The sequence below is a fragment of the Myripristis murdjan genome, chromosome 11, assembly GCF_902150065.1.
Source record: "Myripristis murdjan chromosome 11, fMyrMur1.1, whole genome shotgun sequence".
Lineage (NCBI taxonomy): Eukaryota > Metazoa > Chordata > Actinopteri > Holocentriformes > Holocentridae > Myripristis > Myripristis murdjan.
In genome coordinates this window covers 8,734,043-8,752,787 of record NC_043990.1, presented here as the reverse complement: position 1 = coordinate 8,752,787, position 18,745 = coordinate 8,734,043, and the positions used below count along the sequence as shown (strand labels likewise).

The window sequence follows — 18,745 nt, the reverse complement described above, 5'->3', positions numbered from 1 at the left end:
GCTTTTTATACATTTTTCAGCCAAATTACATCTTTTTCTGTGTTTCTCTGGCTTGACTAGGTTTGATGAGATGAGATTTTATCATGTATGCTCAAAGTGTCCACTAGGCCCAACCACTCTACAGCTGAAGAGTATTTTACTCAGCAAATATATGAAATAACAACGGGTCAACAACTCGATATAATTGTTCATAACAGCGTATTTTTGTTATTTTTTTTGTACACCCATTTATTCCCCCAAGTCCTGTACTGTTAAGTTTGTACAACCTTTTCCAGAGCACCAGTGTTTAAAATTCAGATAGGAAATCTGTTAACAGGAGCACCATCTGGCAGACGGGCACGTTTATTTTTGTTGCTTTAGAGTTTCACAGCCTATTTAATTTAATTTAATTTGATTATTCAAACATGAAGCATTTTGGAATAGTTTTGATTTTTAACCCCGGACAAAAAAAAATTGGAATTGATTTAGCAGCTCAAGGCTCAGACGTTCAGTTTATGTTATGCACTTATATATTAAGGTCAGGGTGTGTCAGCAATGTTGTGTTTTATCTTTGACAGTTAACAAAAAACAAACAAACAAACAAACAAAAAAAAACAACTAACAAACATGTTTTAGTGTTTCCGGTGCCTCCAGCCTCCTGATGTCGAGTCAGCAGCCGACAGCCGGGCCGAGCGCTGTTGTCGGTGACACACGATATCAGCTGGCAGAGCGCTGCGTCTGCCGAGCTGATGCCTCTGACTCGCCACCAGATGAACTGACAGAGCTATCGTTAATGTAGCAGCACAAAGCCCAGGTCCAGTGGATTACATTGGACCGACGGCCACGTTAACCTTCACTGAACTGTATGACTTGTTTCTTGCCTAGACCATGAAGAGTAGACCAGTATCCTCTGTGCATCTGTGTATTTTTGTACAATGCAAGTATGTCTACTGTTTCACACTCCACTTTATAATAAAAATTGGATTACGTAATATTTAGGCTCACTCACTAATGTTGCAGCGGTAAAGATAAAGATATTTTCCCGCCTTAAGTCCTGATCTGTGCTCTGCCTTACACTTCTCCTCAAAACTTTCAGTCTCTTCCCTGCACCATCAACTCAAAACACTCAAATCAAGAGGAGATTAAGATGAGTGTTTATCAGATTAAGAAGGGTCTTCATTGTGATGGATTTGTTATTAAGTGGGGTTTCACATGATCAGAAGCATTGGATTATCTCTAATCACAGTGAAAATACCCTTAAATATATAATTATTATACTGGTATTATTGCTTTTAGAATAACTGTGCATGTGTCCTGCTTGAAAAGTTGCCTTCTACATCATTTCTGTGCAGGAGAATTGGGAACAGAATTACTGCCAGTTAATCTGACTTAATCCAACCAAAAAAAAAAAAAAAAAAAATCAGTGGACTCCACTTCTACTGCAGTAAAATCAGTAACCGAGTCAGTAGATGTTATCTGAATTTTCATGTCACATTTAAATGACGCGATTCATCGCATTTTCTTTGTTGTGCACCCCAAAAAAAAAAAAGAAGAAGAAGAAGGATGGTAACTTTAAATACATCGCTCAGTTTATTGAAAAGGGTACAAAGCAAGGAGAAATAAAAAATAATATTACAGTGGAAATAACTTTTGAATCTTTGCGAATATTTTTTTTTTTTTTTTTTTGCCTGCTAGGAAATATATGAAGAACCAAAACAGGGCTTCATCATTTTGGCAGTTACTGAACTAAAAGTGATAAAATCTCAGTCCTCGGGGCTTCTTGTAATTCCTTCACACACTGAACACTGAAACTACAGCTGAAATGATCCATAAACACAGAGGGGTGTACTCAAAGTATGCAATCATTTGGAATTAAAAAAAGATAAAAGGGCCTGGTTTTCCAAAACAAATCCTGCTTGCTCCTGACTTCGACAAACAGCGTCTTACTGCCAAGATTGCTTCGGGAGACTCGACTGAGAATACAAGCGTGCAAAGAGTGAGGAAAAGTAGCAAAAACCAGCAACACATGACGATGCTTGTTAAGTGTGTGGCGGGTGATGAGGTACTGTTCATGTCGCTGTTTCTGAGTGTTGGACGCCTGTGGAGCAGCAGCATGGAGGCAGGGCTGTGGACTCGACTCTCGCTGGACAAAAAAAAAAAAAAAAAAAAAAAATCAAGCATCTCCAAAAACTGCTTTTTAAAGAAACTAATAATACGCATTTTCTCACTGGCACTGTTTTTTTTTTTTTTTTTTTCATTTCTGTCATTTTCATTTTCACAAAAACATCTGAACCTGAAAAGCCATCTAGGAGGAAATGTGCATATCGTGTTCAATTAAGAATTGTATTGATTTAAAACAATGCTCTGCGGAGAAACCAGACATGCTGCCGGGGAACTCTGAAGCTCGTTATCAATTCAAGTGCAAGAGAAACTTGTAAGCTGCGAGATTTTTGCCCAAGAGCAGCGCCACTGTCCGTTGTGGATGAGGGTGATGGAGGAGGGGCCGTGAATGTGCCGTCTGAACCTCACTGGATGACAGAGAGCGTTCAACAAACCACAACCGTTTGCCAGCCAACTTGTTTAGGAAGCTTTTTCCCCACACGTGTCGAGCCTCCTCTCGGTTAATGTTCAGATTACGTGACATTCTCAGTGCTCTTACATCTTCACGCAAACATTTTCTTCAACGTTGGCAGGCAAATCGGCTGGTTCTGCTTTCTGGGAAACCTCCCTCCCTCTGGAATAGCAAGGGGAGTTGTACACAAAATAAATATATTGAAAAAAAAAAAAAAAAAAAAAAAAAAGCAAGACACACGGGTGCTGGTGTACTTCTGCCCCTTCATTCTGATTCTGTTTTCTTAAACAAACACACACACATTCACACACACACATCCGTCCCCCAGCCCCTCCTCGCTGTCCGTTGATACCGAAGAGCCCCAGTGTTCGTCAGCAACATCCTTCAGGCTTTGTCATTCAGCGTTTAATCCATGGTCATAGTGGATCTGTGAGTAAACAAACAAATAAATAAATAAATAAAACTCTAAGTTCTGTTTTCTGTTCCTGGCTTCACTTTACAAACTGATTCACTTCACCAGTTTGTTTGGAAAGTGCAGCTTCAGTTTTTCTTTTCTCACATGCTACCAAGTGTTTTCATGTTAAGTGTTTCCTTTGCATCTGAAACACTGGCAAAACTAATGCCGATTCTCCTGTAACCAAAGACAGTTTTACAAACCACAGCACAGTCATACCTTTATGACTTAATTATAACAAAAACAGTTTCTCCAGTCAAACCAACAGTAAAAAAACATCCTCTTGTTTGTAGTCAATAAAAATATTTTCTGGGTAAGCAAAAACACTGAATTCGAGAAGTTTCAGGGAAGTGGCATTAAAACCGGGTCTTTACACAGCAGACTGCAGAGGGCGCTGTAGCTGATCTTACCCAGCTTCAGGTCTGGTCCAGTCGGTCCTTTATGCCTGAACGTCGGCCAGCTCAGGAGGCATCGGCGACTTGGGATGTTTGCTTTCGAAGTGCTGCTTGAATGTCTTGGGGTCAGGCATTTGTGTCTGTAGGAGGAAGAGAAAAAACAAGGCATTCGTTTCTTTATTTTGTCTTTGCATCACCACAAAGGACTAACTGGAAGTGATGACTGGCTTGTGTGACTTGGACGATGTTTTGGGAAAATCCCAACACCTCCTTTTTAACACATGACAAAACTGCAACTCTGCTCCAGTCAGGACAGTCAAACGCTTTGTTATCGGCGTGTCAAACTGCCTGCTGGACTCTAAATAAACACACCACAACAACAATCTGCCACGGTGCGACCGCGGCGCTGGCCAGAACTCACCCGGCAGACGGGGCAGGTGTGGACCAGCGCCGCCTTCGCTGCGGTCTTCTGGTCAGCGCCTTGACCTTTCTTCTTCTCTGCTGCCTTCTTGGCGTTCTTCTGCTGGGACTGGATCTTCTGCTGCCCACGAGCCATGGCCCTCTGGTACGCTGCAGACACACACACACACACCATCATGGGCTTTCAGCATTGATACAGCAGTGACTTTCCTCTAAACACAGAGCTCTCAGTGTTTACTCCTCAAAGTGGTAGATACTATCAGGTTGAGAAATCAACACCAGCAACAGATTCTGTCTGTGGCTAAATCTGTCACCAGCCACTCTGGCAACTAATTCTAAATTCATCATTCATTAGAAATATGCACATTTGGTAAAACAGTGCAGTTTATGATGCACAAACCAGCTGCTCCACAGGCAGAACCAGCCTCGCTGCCTCTTTACTGCTGCTAAAAGAGACATGAGGAGTAAAAATGTGGCCTGAATTGAGTAAACAGCATTACCAGTCCAGGGGCCTGTACCATAAATCTGGATTAACATACCCGGAGTTTCTCTTAGTTATCTGGCTTCATTTAACCAGACATCCGCAAACCTGATTTTCGGTACCACAAAGCCGGTTATCAACTCGCTAATTCAACCCAGGGTTTTCCAATCTAGATCAGTGTGTGTTCACATAAAAAGGGTGGTGTTTGCTGCATACGACCAATCGCAGACAAGGAAAAATCCACCCGGGCCGCATACTTTACGATGGAGGAGCAGACAATAATCTAAAATAAATACGAGGAATATAAATCCATCATGCAGGCAAAAAGCAACACAGTTGAAGCCGCAAGAAATGCTGGCAAAAAATTGCCGAATGTGTCAATGCGTAAATTAGTGCGATTATAATATTACTTCCCCACCATGACGGCATGAGTAGATCTGACTATAGTAACATTTGCGTGTTCCATAAATTTATGTGTTTATGAAATTTGTCGTTATTGCATGTGATTTTAGCCTTATTATTTCAGATGCAACCCCAGTGGAGCAAAAAGAACGTGGGAGCAAATAAAAAATAAGTATAAAAACATACTTCAAGGTGGTCAGCACGCTTACTATATCTTATACATATAAGCATATGTATATGTACATGTTGTAGGCTATATAGGCTATATTTCCAAGAGAGTTGATTGGTCAGTAGGTGGGGCTTTTATACCTGCTGAGCTCTTATCCTGAACTTAACCTGCTCCGCAGCAGGTTAGGTGTTCAGCGTATGTTACCAAGGCAACATACCCTGATAAAAAGTAAACCACCTTCGTGGTACAGAAAACCCACGGTTTAGTCCAGTAATTTTAGGCCAAAATTGGGGTCAACCTAGGACAAACTGCAAGAGAAGCAAACTCAACTGATTTTGTATCCTCAGTTTGTCCTGAGTGAGGGGAAAAAAGTCCCAAGAAATCCTATTGGTGGAAAGTTTTGAAAATCACCTATTTATGACCACATATTACCAAAAAACGCTGTTTTTAACACACAGGGAAAGGGGTTCAAATTTTTACTTTCAGATATCTCTATAAAAATTCACAGGTTGATTACACACACAAAGACAAGAAAAAAAGTAAATTACAAGTTCTTTGAATTATTCTGTTTACACATGCATATCACACATTATCTGATTTGATATGCGCTAATAAGGAATATAAGGAATAAATGCCAGAACAGATATTTAAAGAGTGAATTAAAAGGTTACTATATATATAGTAAGCTTGAATTAAAAGTTTCTATATAACAGTGAATTAAAAGGTTATAATATATATAGTAACCTTTTAATTCACTGTTTAAATATCGGCTCTGGCATCTATTCCTTATATTCCTTATTAGCGCATATCAAATCAGAAAATGTGTGATATGCATGTGTAAACAGAATAATTCAAAGAACTTGTAATTGACTTTTTTTCTTGTCTTTGTGTGTGTAATCAACTTGTGAATTTTTATAGTCATATCTGAAAGTAAAATTTTGATCACTTTCCCCTGTGTGTTAAAAACAGTGTTTTTTGGTATTATATCGTCATAAATAGGTAATTTTCAAAACTTTCCACCAATGGGATTTCTTGGGACTTTTTTTCCCCTCACTCAGGACAAACTGAGGATACAAAATCAGTTGAGTTTGCTTCTCTTGCAATTTGTCCTAGGTTTTAACATAAAATGATTGGACTAGTTAGCCCTGATGTTACCTCGCTAAGCCCAAATCCAGCTTTATGGTACAGGCCTCAGGTGTCCACCAGCAGAGTCAGGACCCACAGACACACACGGCCTGCCTCTGTTTTGTGGTGTGTGTGTGTGTGTGTGTGTGTGTGTGTGTGTGTGTGTGTGTGTGTGTGTGTATTTCACTAGTTGGGTTTTTCATGTAAGTGGCGTTTCACCACTCATGAAGTCAGACTGTTGATTTAAGGGAAACGAGACAAACCCTATGAAAACAGCACTTGCTTGTGGCGCAATCAATTTACAAAGGGACACGATTTTTAATAACTTAAACCTCGAACGTGACCGGTTTATTTTAGACATTAGACTTAAAAATAAAATCAAACTATTTCCTGAACCAAACACATAAACTTCGCCCTACGCTGCGGCTATAAAACTAGTAAAAACCCTCCATGCCGGCATAATTATCTTTACATGAACTTGCCAGCAGTTGTAGCGCTGCCTTAAATGAAGCGTTTACTCCACTTTATTTATTCACTAGCGACTCTAAACCACCACAGTAAACGTGTTAGTTGTCTCTCATGTGAAAAAGATCAGTAAATGTGTTTAAACTTGTCGTTTTCCTCAGTGTCTTGTCAGCTTCGTGCCTGCAGGCCTTTGATTCACCGGCGCCGCCTTGCTAACGCCGCTAGCAACACAAGCTGCGACACGTGACTCCGAGTTTCTCCCAAAAACACAAACAACAGCAGCGAAACTAAATCACCTTGTGACACCCAGAGCTGTTAACTACAACACGGCGACACCGCAGCCTCGGTCTGATCAACACTTTGTCCACTTTAGAGGCGACTTTACCTTCGAGGTTCGTCTCTCCCGTCGCTCTTCTGTCGTTTCCTTGTTGAAATGCCAGAGGAAGCTGCAAAGACGTTTATTGAGGGGGTTGTCATTTATTTAACACTGTGCCAACGACATAACAGCGACACCAAGCGGCGTGGAGGTCGAGCAGGGTTAAACCTTATTGTGTGCTCTGTTGATGGGGTAAATAAATAATTCAGATAATAATGTGACTGCTGAATCACCAGTATAATTATTTAATGAAGGTAACACACTGGTCACAGGGTGGTCAGGTAGCCAATCAGGACGCCCCAAAGTGTCAGCGGTCATGTCACCTGTCAGTCAAAAATCATTTTAACCGGGCAGCAAAATGTCAAAAATGGATGAATCCATCTGAGAGAGAAGAGTGAACCAAAGCAATGTCTCATATAGTGTCGTTTATGCACAGAAAAAACTTAACTAAAGTAAATAAAGTCATTGTTTGATGATACTTGAATATATTTAGAGCCATAAGTCTCTGGTTGCAGTCTCAAAGAGTTTTATAGGCACACCAGTTAACGAAAACAGGATGATTTTCCTGACTTGAACTCTTCTAGTGGAAAATAAAACACACAAGTGAATAAGAGGAGCAGAGACACTTCTGTTTTTTCAACTTCAAGCACTCATAACATTCCTGCTAACTATTTTTGTTTGTTTGTTTGTTTTGAATCAGTGGCTCTGAATCATAGGCCTATCTGATTCACGAGTCTACTAATATGGATCCTTGCTTAAGTTTCTAGTTCAAACTACAGCTAACTTTCCGTTTCTGACCAGCTTTCCATCAGTGTTAAATAACTGTGGTAGTGTGTGTCCCATCATTAAAGAGTAAATCTCCGTAAATGCTCTGTCCATCCCAACTCAGAGACATTTAAGAGATACTTATTTTCTGTCCATCCCAACCAGAGCCATCTGAACCTTGTCTATAATCAGTGTAATCTATAATAAGTTTAATTCACTGGATAGTAAAAGTTAGTCAACAATCAGTTTATTTATATGGCACATTTCATACATTAAAATGCAATACAATGAGCTTTGCATGAGGGGAAAAACGGGAAAGAATATGAAGCAACAAAATACAAAAAAATAGAGATAAATAGAATAGAATAGAAAGCTCCAACCAGGAAATAACAGGCCGGCTACTGTATAAACTGTACATCAGCAGTGATGAGCCACACTGCCAGAGGTCATTTCACTGCAACAAAATACATGTAATATTGCTCAAAGATCCCCTAATCTAATCTGGATTCAAGGCTATAGTTTCATCTGTGATTTGGTTTCATGAGGTTTCTCTGTCATATTTTGGCACGATATAGAAAATTAACTGAACTCTGATTATTAAAAAAAAATCTGTTTGCATTGTTCTTAGATCGAGTTTGTTGCAAAGAGCAGAGTTACTTAAGAAGAAATCCTCTTTTTTATTTGTTTGTTTGTTTGTTTAATTGCCTTGATAAGGATAATGCTACGCCCCTTCCTAACATTTTGACACTTTGAAGCAGAATATGCTCCAAAGTTTCAACCAACAAAAATGAAATATAAGCTGCAAAAACACACTTTTGTCAGAAAATAGATGTTGTTACGTCATTGTTTTTCCCTCAAATTTTAGACTCCACACTTTTGTATCACCTACCCAAGATATTCAGCTGATTACAGTAAACTCCTATAAATAAAGTGCTGTAATCATGTTTTATATCAATATCTTTTCAGATAAAACAACTTGACTTTAGAGTGCAGTGAAAACAACGGCTCAGCCCCCACAGACGTCTACACAGGTCCTGTGTGAGGAGCTACAGATCAAAAACCAAAAGAATCTTTATAGGAGTATGAGCAAAATACAGATCTGTAGTGGACAGGTATAGGAATTTTAACGTGGATTTGAAAAATAAATCATCATGTATTGCTCTTTATCCTCATTCCTGGCTCCTCTGGCTGTGTGAGTTCAGTGGCTCATCTCATTTGGAGCACACAAACGGACGCTTGAGCCAACATCTCAAGTCATTCCAGCCTTTCCCCTCTGTAAAAGACACAGAGGACAGTTATTAGACAGACGAAACCAAAATGTAATGTGACATGCTGGAACAGGGACGTGACCGAGTGGAAGAAATCTGGAAAAGTTGCTCTACCTCCGTAGTTGATCTCGACACATGCTTCTCTGCCCCAGCCGTACAGGTTGTTGGGCTCTCCACGGTTCCAGGCTGAATAGTTAAACCTGGACTTGTCGGTCCAAAACCACCGGCGGTTCTGTTAACAGAGAAATCCAAAGACTAAAGTCTGACACGCTCTCATCTCGAAAGACAATGAGTTTTTAGTCTCAGACCAGAGGATTTTGCAAAGACTGGGGATCTTGCAGGGTCACTTTCTGCAAGACTACAACCAGATTCCTCGACTGATGAATATTATAGGAATATGATGGTGATGCTTCTTCAGGTAATCCGTTATGGGGGAATTATGAGTATTACTGGTGTGTGTGTGTGTGTGTGTGCTCTGCTGCCTGTCAAACATCTCAAAGACAATCCTAAGTGAACACTAGCGCTCTTAGAGTAAGCCTCAAGAGCTGAGAGTTCACATCTGAATGTGAACACAACACACTTTATTTTCATGTTTTCTGTTGTCAGAATCTTTTTTTTTTGTATACACATCTGTTTACAGGAAACTAAAGGCCCAGCACCAGGCTGGTCTTTGTAAACTGAATAAGCTACCTGACGGCTGTCAGTGGCACCGATCCATGTTCGAGTATGTTGACCTGTTCCTGTCCTTATGAGCACCTTGACAAAAAGGTTCTCAAATGAACTGTGGATGGAGACAAGGTTGGCACCAAAGCGCAGACAATATCTCTGTAAGAAAAAAAAAAAAAAAAAAAAAAAAGATGGGAGAAACGGCAGTTAACATACAGACAAACACAGCAAGTATTCATCAAGTGCTTATACATCAAAACTTATGAATACAAACTTATAAGTAACATGGACCTGGAAATTAAATCCAGCAAAGTGGATCCACTTCCGCATTTCAAATCTGGCTTTTAATCTGCTGTTTAAACAGCTGAGTGAGCTTCTGCAGGTTACTGAGATAAGTAAAAGATGTTAATCTAGTTTTAGAAGGGGTCACAGAAACAGCACTAGTAAAAGTAATCAATCACTCATAATGACAGCGTCTCTAAGCTTGCACTTCTCGATTTAAGCACTGCCTTCGATTGGGTTGATCAAGGGCAGGGGCGATTCTAGGATTCTGAAACATCCGGGGCTTAGCCCAGAGAGAAAAGTTAATGCGTGCGCTGCAAATTTTTTCATAAGCCATACTGCGCATGCATGTTTTTTCATAATGCTTTAAATAAACAAAATAGGCCTTTTATTATAGCTTCAAATAGCTATCCAACTGCTGTACCTACCTGCTTATCCCCTGAAATCTCAAGTTTCATCCATGTTATTTCAGACTAAAATAAATACAAGTGAGACAGACAACTAGCTCACATTACCTCTTTTATTAGGGACGGAGCCCTATGTATGCTCCACTGTAAACCTGACTCAAATTTCAAAAGCAACCCATTATATATAAAATTGGCCAGTCATTCTTGAATGATTTTTATCACTTCTAGACTGAAATTATTGCATTCCATTGTTACAGGTAAATACCAAATACACAAAAATGCCCCATTCATGTTGAACATGCCAACCAAGCATTCACACTGTAACCATTGAGATGTTTAATGAGTCAAACTGCTCTTCAAAAAAGAAAAAAAAGAGACTGAAATCTCCCTCTGTGCCATGTTACTGTTACTCTGTTACTAGTGACAACTCTGTAATTTCGCACTGACCGCTCAGCTGAAGCTCGTTGGGTGAATGACAGCGTAGCGACCTGGCGTTAACCCTCTGTATGCCAAATGTTATATTAGCGGATTTAATAATAATAATAATAATAATAATAATAATAATAATAATAATTTGTTGTTATTTCTATCTGTTAAAACATTGAAACTACAGCATAGGAGAAGCTTTGAGAGTGCAAGCAATCTTTCTGTAATTTTTAACATTCGGGGCTAATTACAAAATATCCGGGCCTTTAGCCCCGAATAAAACAGCCTAGTGACGCCACAGATCAAGGGATACTTTTAAGTTGACTTGATATTTAGACTGGTATCTCTGGCACAGTCCCATATTGGTTTAATACTTAACCTCACTGGTATAACATATTTTGTTAGTCTAGGTAATTATGTTTCAGACAAGCATGCCATGTCTTTTGGGGTTCCACAGGGCTCCACTGTTGGTTCTCTGTTGTTTTGCATGTATGTGCTTCCATCCATTTATATCTTTCATGATCTTGGAGTAGATTTTCATTTATGCTGATGACACAGTTATATTTATTTGAAGCACCAGATGATACTGATTCCCTAAATGCTTTGATAAATTCTCTACCTGGTATTGTACAGAGTTGCAGTTTCCTTAAGCTAAATGAAGACAAAACAGAAAGTCTTGCAGTTGGTACAAATGCACACAGAGAAAATACACTGAGCAAACATGGAAGTCTGGCCCTACCTAAGCCTGTAGATGATGCTAGAGAAAAGATTGGCTTTGTTTTTAGACTACTGGACCCAGAGAAGTGGAACTTCACCACCAATGATTATTGGACACACAAAATGGCACTTTTGAGAAGGAACTCTTCCTTGTTAGGTAGCAAAATATGTTTAAGGTTTTGAGATATCAGTGATATTTAATGTATTGTGGGAATGGTTATATTTCAAGGGGATATAAAACATTTTGGAATAAACTCTTCAGGCCTTACCTCTGCCTGTGCCCAGGTGCGTGGATAATTAAAGAAGCGGAAGCATCGAGATCCAAATGGTGCCCAGCCTGAGTAACAACTCCTCTTGACACCTTTCTTCACATCGTCAGCTGACATGCTCCCTCCTGCCTCCAGCCACTCTGTCTCCTCAGCTGGAAGCTCCTCTGCCTTCCTCTCTATGAAAAAACATGGCATCAATAACTAATGATCACATAAGCATATCTTCATATTAAATGAGATTTCGGGGAAAATATGACCTCAGTGCTACAATGCATTTAAGAAAATTGGTCTTTACTGTATTTTTTTTTTTTTTATAAGCAGTTACCATCTCCTTCACTGGACCTGCAGCAGGAGAAAAAACAGACCAGCTACCAGAACGAGTCCTCCATCCTTTCCACATTCTTACATTTTTGTTTTTCAGTGTGTTGGCATCAGGAAGTCACTTTTTGTGTTTGGCTTTGACATTTCAGTTTAAAAAAAAAAAGATCTTATTTCATATTTCTCAAGTGAAGGAGTAAAAAAAATATCTCTGTCTCAATGGAATGAATCAGCTATGCTCAGTAGGTGGAGTGTTCAGTGTTTCAGTGTTGGAAATATATTGGAATAATGTAAAACTGAGGCTTTATGACAGATTACAAGCCCCCTAATCAAACCTGAACCACAAACATTTTGCTATGAGATAGAAAGAGAGTGCTGTACAGTCTTTTGGACATGGGGGGGCAGTGCCGAGCACTTCCCACACAGAGTACAATACATGGTGGTCAGTGGGGCTAAGTGCTACAAAATGCTCTCTACATTTGATCCCAAATATTTAGGAGAACCAAACTATTACTGTCATTGTTATATGGACAATTATCATGAAGAAACAATTATGTGAAATAAATTGGTGTAAAATTATGGCTTGAGTTTGAGAAGATTTCCACTAATAATCAGGCTGTGTTGTGTTGACTGGTTACATAACCAGAGAAAAAAATTTTTTCCTTAAATAGTTCAAGAATTTATTCATCTAAGTACACAGAAACTTGTATCTGCTTATCCATTATCTGTTCATTTCACTACTGCACAGTAATATATATAATTTATGCAGCTGATTTTATGGAAAAGTCCCACTGACCACTGTTTATTTTACTGTGCTTAGGCCAGTTTTAGCGCCCTATGTCGGCCCCTGAAGGTGGCCTCAGATAGTTTTGCAGGTGGAGTGTTTCCCTATATGGACTATTTTTGCTGAGGCCGTACCCAGGGCTTGAGAGGCGACTTCATCCGACGGGGAGTTCTGCTCTGCACTGGTCTCCACTTTGGGCTCTAAGGTAAGAAAAGACATCTGTGAGCAGAAATACAGAAAAGGTAGCAGCAGCAACAACAACAACAACCAAGAACCACTGGACCACTGATGTCTGGTCCTTCAGTGTTTTGACCATTCATTAAACCACAGTCAGTTCAAAATTTGGATTTTGATTGGCTGAGGGGGCATTTGAATAAGTTTCAGTACCACCTAGTTATGGCACTCTGACGGCATTTCTGTATATGTTTCACAATGTCGTCTTCATCCCCCATACCTGTAATTAAGCTGTAACAAATGAACAGTTGTTGGCACTAGAGGAAAGGTCATGGGGTCACCAAAATTGCCAACCAAAGTTGTCATCTTCTGTCACTGTCATTGCAATAATACACTTGAGGTTGCGCAATATGGTGCTCTTGTGTACAACTGCTTAAAGACATGCTACTTGATTTTCATAAGTGTTTGAGAAATGTTGTTGCCTGGCTGCAGTGTTGAAGAGGCTGAGAGTGTAACAGCAGCAGTGAGCTGCAGTGTTTGGGTGAGTCTCACCTGCTGCAGCGCTCAGAGCAAAGGCAGCACAGAGAAGAAAAACAGCCAACATGGTTTCTGGTGGTGAGCTGGACTCCTGCAGAGCAAATCAGACAATCAGACAACAACAACCAAAAGAGAAATGACTTCAGCTCCTTGTGAATGCAGTTACACACACACACACACACACACACACAAGCTGTAATCAAGCCTTCATTAAGACGCATGAAACCCAAAAGTCTCACCTGCTGGAGGGAATATTGCAGCCGATTGTCTGCAGGTTCTGGAGAGCTGTGGAGACAGGAGCTCTTATATACACCCAGAAAAACAAGGAAATCAGCACGAGTTTTTCATGTTGACTGGAAACTATAATCAGTTAACTGTTAATATTTTACTATTAAAAAAAATGACATAGATTTATTGCCTGTCTTTATCATGGAGGGTTAATCTCTTCGCTGATGAAAAGGTGCTCTCTCTCTGCTTTTACTGCTACAATCCCACAAAAATAAACCACATGCTTCACATAATAACAAAAAGCAGGTGGTGTTTATATATGTTAGTGTGTGTGTGTGTGTGTGTGTGTGTGCGTGCGTGCATGCGTGCGTGTGTGTGTGTGTGTGTGTGTGTTATACCACTGTACAGCCACCATGGTTTAATTCAGTGGCACCCAACCCAGTCCTCAAGGGCCTCCTGTCCTGCAGGTTTACATTTCACCTCTTCTCTTTCACATCTGATCCAATTAAGGGTTTCATGCTGATTGGCTAAAACGGATCTACTTGAACAGGCTGTGCATGAAGGTGCATGGGCCTTAATTGGGTCAGCTGTGCAGGAACAGAGCTGAAACCAACACCTGCAGGACAGGGGGGCCTTGAGAACTGGGTTGGGCACCACTGGTTTAATTCATCCACAAACATTTTCCCAGGAATTCCCAACACACCAGACATTGTTTTTATTTCCCAAAATGACAAAAAAGTTAAACTATTTGGAGTGGCATGTGCGTTTGACTTGTTCATGGAGGACTCCTATTGTGCAAAGACTCTGAAGTATCAACCATTAATATCTGCTACTGAGAACCTTTGTTACAAATGTCAGCTCATTGTGCTAGTATTTGGTAGCCTTGGTCATGTACGTAGGCTGGTGGTCAGTGGAGTTTGCATTGGGGGGATACTACACATTGCACAAAAAGTAAGGAAATTTATGTTTGGTAGATTATTTCTTTGTTGTAACAATGCTTCTTGGAAATAAATCTTATACCGTTGGAAAGCCTGTTTATTTCCCTTTTAAATGGTGCCACATTTGTAAGGAACATGCATATGTGGGATGAACAGCAGAGCTGAGTATGTGGGTTGCACCCATGAAAAATTTGCCAAATCTTCTCTGCCAATGCCAAACAGCTTATTCTGCTGTTGCTATTGACTCTTGTTTTGAGCTTCTTGTTTTGTGCCTGATTGGCACCTCCACAATCTGGGACCAAGCTCAATCCTCCAAGATGACAACGCTTGCCCTCACAGAGCGGAGTTTATCAGAGACTATCTCCAGAATTTGTGAGTGGACAGGATGGAACGGCCTGCCAGCAGTCCTGACCTCAACCCCATTGAACACTTGTGGGATCAGCTTGGGCGTGCTGTTCGTGCCAGAGTGACCAACACAACCACGCTGGCTGACTTGCGACAAATGCTGGTTGAAGAATGGGATGCCATCCCACAGCAGTGTGTGAGCAGGCTGGTGACCAGCATGAGGAGGAGGTGCCAGCCTGTTGTGGCTGTGTAGGGTGCTTCCACACGCTACTGAGGCTCCTGTTTGTTAAATGAATAATTTGTTAAATTGCCAATATGTCCTGTTTCTTCAAACTTCAATCATCCAATCCACCAAACACCACCGGTATGTTTGGCATTGGCAGAGAAGATTTGGCAAATTTTTCATGGGCGCAACCCACATACTCAGCTCTGCTGCTCATCCCACAAATGCATGTTCCTTACAAATGTGGCACCATTTAAAAGGGAAATAAACAGGCTTTCAAATTGTATAAGATTTATTGCCAAGAGGCATTATTACAACAAAGAAATAATCTACCAAACACAAATTTCCTTACTTTTTGTGTGATGTTTAAAAACAAGGGCCAAACAGCTAGAGAAGTATTGCTCTATCTCAGCTATTTTAGGAAGCATGTTTATTTGGAAAAGACGACGTTTCCTGTATCCCTGAAACTGTAAACTCATAGCAATGTGCTTATTGGCTGAAATCTGTTGGAACATTCAGTAGATTTGATTCCTAATGAATTTGAACTTGTAATGCGGGATCAAATAAAGTATATAAAATGTGTGTGCACACCTGTGTTTGCATGTGTGCTAAAATTAGGTCCCATTTAGAGGACATTTGAAGTGTAAATGACCTTAAAACTCAATAACTTGGTTCAAACTACAGAAGCAAAAGAACAAACCTGCTCCCAGTTGTAACAGCTTGGCAAAAAATGGCATGTGATCAGTGTAGTCTAGTTTATTCTAGTGGGTATACGCGCGCACGCACACGCACACACACACACACACACACACACACACACACACACACACACACACACACACACAGACACACACACACACACACACACACACACACACACACACACACACACACACACACACGCTCACATGCTCCCTTTCTGAAACGTTAACGTTAGCTCCAGCTGTAGTGTCCCCCCGAAATATGGTAAAAAAAAAAAAAAAAAAAGAGCCCGCTTCGTAACACAGAGAAGGCGACTTTATGAACGGGAAAGTGAACGTTATGTCAAAAAAAAAAACAAAAAAAACAAAAACAAAAACAAAACAAAAACAAAACAACAACATACTGATACGTATTTTGCGCATTTTTAAGTAGTTATACGGAAATTCGGGACCTTTTCTAGTGGGTATACGGCGTATACCTGCGTATCATGTAGACTACACCACTGCATGCGATGTGATGTGTGCGTGCGTGCGTGCGTGCGTGCGTGAGAGAGAGAGAGAGAGAGAGAGAGAGAGAGAGAGAGAGAGAGAGAGAGAGGGAGAGGGAGAGAGAGAGAGAGAGAGAGAGTTTCTCCAAAGTTTTGTCCTCATCAGTGGATCCGGAGGCCAGGCATCCTGATCTTTCTTACAACATCGTCATCTTCCTCCTCCTCTGTCATCTTCATCACCTGCGGGTTTCCAGCCGCAGCAGACAATCAGGACAGGGACGTGACGTTACAAAGAAGACCGTCTGTCGGCTACACGTGCAGGTCCGTGAGCGGCGGTGACGTTAGATGTCAAACCGTAGCAAAAGCTCCGCTGCATTTAAGGTTCACAAATGCCTGGGAAAATGTAGCTTCTGTGGACACTACCGCGCTATTTAATCTATCAAACAGTTTCCACTACTTATAAGCTTTCAATAAAAGCCCCTTTTCACAGTTAAAGCACCAGCAGTGGCAGCAACAGCACATCAAGGATCATATATCATTTTCAATATTCCTTGTTTAAAGGCCAAAACATTTCACAGGCTGTTTTAGGAACTGACAACAGTTAACATTTGAATGCTATATTATCTATCTATCTATCTATCTATCTATCTATCTGTCTGTCTGTCTGTCTGTCTGTCTGTCTGTCTGTCTGTCTGTCTGTGGACACGCACACACACAGACACACGCACGCACATATGCACACACACACACACACACACACACACACACACACACACACACACACACACACACACACATACAACAATTATACAACAATTTGAGTGAGCCTTATCCACTGGTGTGTGGAAAAATGTTCTGATATATTTCGGTTCTAGTTTACAAGATTTACTGGAATATAATCTCATGCTGATGTGATGTTGGTAAGAGAAGTCATTTGACCTTCAAACAGACCCAGGAAGACTCCGTGCTGCCAGTTGTGAAGGTCAGTGCTGCACAAAACAAGCTGTGATCTCTGCCAGCTTCAATTCACTTATCTACTTTTGATCTCTAGATATCATATAATTCACGTGCTTCTCGTAGAGTCGTCTATCTAATCTCATGTCCATGTGACATGCAATATGAAAGCAAAAGTTCTGTCCACCGTGCATGTCCCATATGTATGGTGACAGATCCCCACAGGGACAGGTGACATGGTTTCCATATAATATATAAATAATATAACATTGGAGGATTTCTTCTCCTAACTCTGGTTTTCTGTCTTTGTTTTGCATGTCTCTCTTCATACAGCCAGTGCTGGGCAGTAGCGACGTTACTAGTTTAACTACATTTCTCAGTAGCGTGGTCGTAACGTTGCTGTTTTCTAAATCAAATAGCTTTCAAGCAGTGAAACTATTTTACTGATCAAATAGCGCGGTAGCGTCCACAGAAGCTACATTTTCCCAGGCATTTCTAAGCCTTAAACGCAGCGGAACTTTTGCTGCGGTTTGACATCTAATCGGGAGCAGCGGGTGACGTCATCGCCGCTCACGGACCTGCACGTGTAACCGACAGCTACTCTTCTGTTTGATGTCGCGTACCTGTCCTACCTGTCTACTGCAGCGGGACACGAGCACGTGTGTCGCGTGAACAAGCACCTGCTGTAAAAAGATCAGGATGCCTGGCCTCCGGATCCACTGATAAGGAAAACACTTTGGAACACAGAGGCAGAAACTACATGCACACACACACACACACACACACACACACACACACACACACACACACACACACATACACACACACACACACATAACATATATATACACACTTGCCCCACATTAGCTTGTACACGCCACCTGCTTTATGTTATTATGTGAAGCATGTTGTGTGTTTTTGTTGCCATGGTTTAAAGCAGTAAAAGCAGAGAGAGCACAGTTTCATCAACTATTGAACTGGACATTTTTTTTTTTTTTTTTGCCTGACTCTCTGTTTTACTGACAGTAAAGCAATGATTTGGAATGAAGTTGGTTCAGTGTTAAAAAAAAAAAAAAAAAGTAGCTTTGATGTAGTTAAGATACATTTTGTCATTGTATTGTAGCTTAGCTTGCTACATTTCCTCTGGTGGGGAGCTTCAGTGTAGTGAAGCTTCATTCAATGTACACTAACTGGTAGCTTAGCTCACTACATTTTCCAAGTAGCCTAACGCTGCATATAGCTGTGTGCATGTGTTACTTTTCCCTTCACTGACAGTTTTTGGATGCCTTGCAGCTACTGTATGTGATGTGTGCATGATTGCTCTTTTTCTACTTCTTTAAAAGGTTCTTGTTCTGCTTCACATCCGTCCTCTGATCCCTCACAGTGATGCATCCTGGACAAGGATAGAGGGATTACA

General features: G+C 40.7%; 2 protein-coding genes across 2 annotated transcripts; both read right to left on the bottom strand.

Annotated features, from left to right (window-relative positions):
* Window positions 1-1,620: 1,620 nt before the first annotated feature.
* On the bottom strand, window positions 1,621-6,931 carry zgc:91910 (Zinc finger protein 706-like). Its single transcript, XM_030063667.1, has 4 exons — window positions 6,848-6,931; window positions 3,822-3,970; window positions 3,416-3,540; window positions 1,621-2,978 (listed from the first exon to the last, which is right to left on the bottom strand). Exons 2-3 carry the CDS (start codon window positions 3,954-3,956, stop codon window positions 3,445-3,447), a joined length of 231 nt encoding a protein of 76 aa, XP_029919527.1. The 5' UTR covers window positions 3,957-3,970; window positions 6,848-6,931; the 3' UTR covers window positions 1,621-2,978; window positions 3,416-3,444.
* A 923-nt stretch (window positions 6,932-7,854) lies between these two features.
* Window positions 7,855-13,766, bottom strand: LOC115367759 (ladderlectin-like). Its single transcript, XM_030063666.1, has 7 exons — window positions 13,691-13,766; window positions 13,467-13,542; window positions 12,875-12,940; window positions 11,639-11,814; window positions 9,562-9,696; window positions 8,986-9,103; window positions 7,855-8,876 (listed from the first exon to the last, which is right to left on the bottom strand). Exons 2-7 carry the CDS (start codon window positions 13,516-13,518, stop codon window positions 8,815-8,817), a joined length of 609 nt encoding a protein of 202 aa, XP_029919526.1. The 5' UTR covers window positions 13,519-13,542; window positions 13,691-13,766; the 3' UTR covers window positions 7,855-8,814.
* Between the last annotated feature and the right edge of the window lie 4,979 nt (window positions 13,767-18,745).